This window comes from Vanessa cardui, assembly GCF_905220365.1.
Source record: "Vanessa cardui chromosome W unlocalized genomic scaffold, ilVanCard2.1 SUPER_W_unloc_1, whole genome shotgun sequence".
In the NCBI taxonomy this organism is placed as follows: domain Eukaryota; kingdom Metazoa; phylum Arthropoda; class Insecta; order Lepidoptera; family Nymphalidae; genus Vanessa; species Vanessa cardui.
This window is the reverse complement of record NW_025896130.1, coordinates 70364-72171: the sequence shown is the minus strand read 5'-3', so window position 1 is coordinate 72171 and position 1808 is coordinate 70364. Positions and strand designations below refer to the sequence as shown.

The 1808-nt window shown below is 64.5% G+C and overlaps 1 protein-coding gene across 1 annotated transcript in view; it reads right to left on the bottom strand.

Moving 5' to 3' along the window:
• The window catches only part of LOC124543463, a 3246-nt gene extending 1722 nt beyond the window's left edge, over positions 1-1524 (bottom strand). Inside the window, exons 1-4 of the mRNA XM_047121687.1 lie at positions 1432-1524; positions 1033-1371; positions 145-822; positions 1-41 (exon numbers count right to left, since the gene is read on the bottom strand). The exon at positions 1-41 is cut by the window's left edge and continues 414 nt beyond it. Coding sequence (XP_046977643.1) covers positions 1-41; positions 145-822; positions 1033-1371; positions 1432-1524 — 1151 coding nt within the window. The remainder of the gene's footprint in view (positions 42-144; positions 823-1032; positions 1372-1431) is intronic.
• Positions 1525-1808: the final 284 nt, after the last annotated feature.

Sequence of the window (1808 nt, the reverse complement as noted above, 5' to 3'; positions counted from 1 at the left end):
CCCGCTTCGTCGAGCAGCACGATGGGCCGGTAGGCCGACGGCTGATCGGGGGCTCGTCCCTCCTTGCGGATGAGAACGAGCTTACCCGTTTTCCACCGATTCGGGAACCTACCCTGAGCCAGGCAGGCCGAGAACAGTTGGCACATGCCATCGCCCCAACTCCTCCGACGCGATCGCCACGACGCGTCCCGGTATCCCGTCAGGCCCGGGGGCTGTCCTCTTCGAGCGAAGCTTCAGGACAGCCGCGCACAACTCCGCCTCGGTAACCGGGGACGCCTGGTCCGGCACCTCCCTCACGATCTCGGGCTCCATCGCCGGTGGGACGAACACTCCGCGCTCCGGAAAAAGTTCCTCCGCGATTCGTCCCAGAAGCCGCGGCTGGATGGTGGTGGTGAGCGGGGGTGTCCAGGGTCGGAGCTTCTGCCTCACGACCCTGTACGGTCTCCCCCACGGATCCGCGTCGAGAGACGCCAGCCACTCCACCCATGCCGCTTCCTTCGCCTGCGCGATGGCCTTTCGGAGCGACACGCAAGCCTCCCTGTAGGAGGTGTAAAGAGCCTCCTCCAGGTCGTGATCGCGTATCCGCCTCCGTCTGGACCTGGCGTATTGGCGGCGGGCCGCAACACACGCCCTCCGCAACGTCCGTAGCTCCGGGCGCCACCAGTAGACTCGGCGACGTGGAGTCTGAGGCTTCACCCTCGGCATCGCCGCATCGCAGATGCGAAACAGGGCGGCACCGAGTCGGTCGGCCTCTCGGTCGACCTGGACGACCGGGTCGGAACCGGCGCACCAGGCCTCCACGATGGCCGCCTCTTTTGCCAACTGGCGATCGAGACGACCAAGACTCCACCGCGGACCTTCTGACCGCTCAACAGCGGGCCGGACGACGGGAACCGCGGAGACATCAAATCGGATATATCGGTGATCCGATAGAGTCTCCACCCCCGTCTCCACCCTCCAATCTCGAACACGGCGGGCTAGGGCGATGGACGCGAACGTTAAGTCCACGATCGACTCGCCCTGCTGCCGCACGCACGTGCTCTCCGATCCCCTGTTGATCGCCGTGAGTCCCGATGACACGGCCCACTCCTCTAACACCTCTCCTCTGGCATCGGTCGCAGGGGAGCCCCAAGCCGTGGATTTGGCATTGAAGTCCCCCGCGACGATCACCGGACTCGGTGAGCACTGCCCGACCAGAGCCCCGACCTCAACGAGAAGTTGCTCGAATTCGGCGAGACTCCGGTTAGGAGAGGCGTAGACTGCCACGAACGCCGTTCCGTTGACAACGGCGGCCACGCACCCTCTGCCCTTGGCAACCCTATCGATCGCAGGGGCGCCGGGAATGGCGGGAGCGACGATGGAGATCACTCCCTCGTGGTCGGAGACCCAGTCGTCCCGTAAATGAACGACGTAGGGCTCCGCCACGATTGCCACTCCGATTTGCCACTCCGCCATGCTCTGGACTAGAAGGTCCTGGGCTCTGGCGGAGTGGTTTAAATTGGCCTGGAGACAACGCAGGGCCATTATTGTGCGGTCTCCATAGGCACCTCAATCCGTTGGGACACGGTGACGGGCCCTTTCGTCACCGCACCTCCCGTTCTTTTAACAGGGCGACCTTTGCCGCCCTGGCACGCCTTACTGCCCAAGACGTGCGTCGCAGTTTTACCGGCCGCTGAGCACAGGATGCAGTTCGCTTCAGCGGCGGTGCATTCGCGGGCCTTGTGGTCGGGCTGACCGCAGCGGAAGCACAGACGGCTGCGGTCCACACCCCTGTCACAAACGGCCCCCATGTGGCCACCTTCAAGACA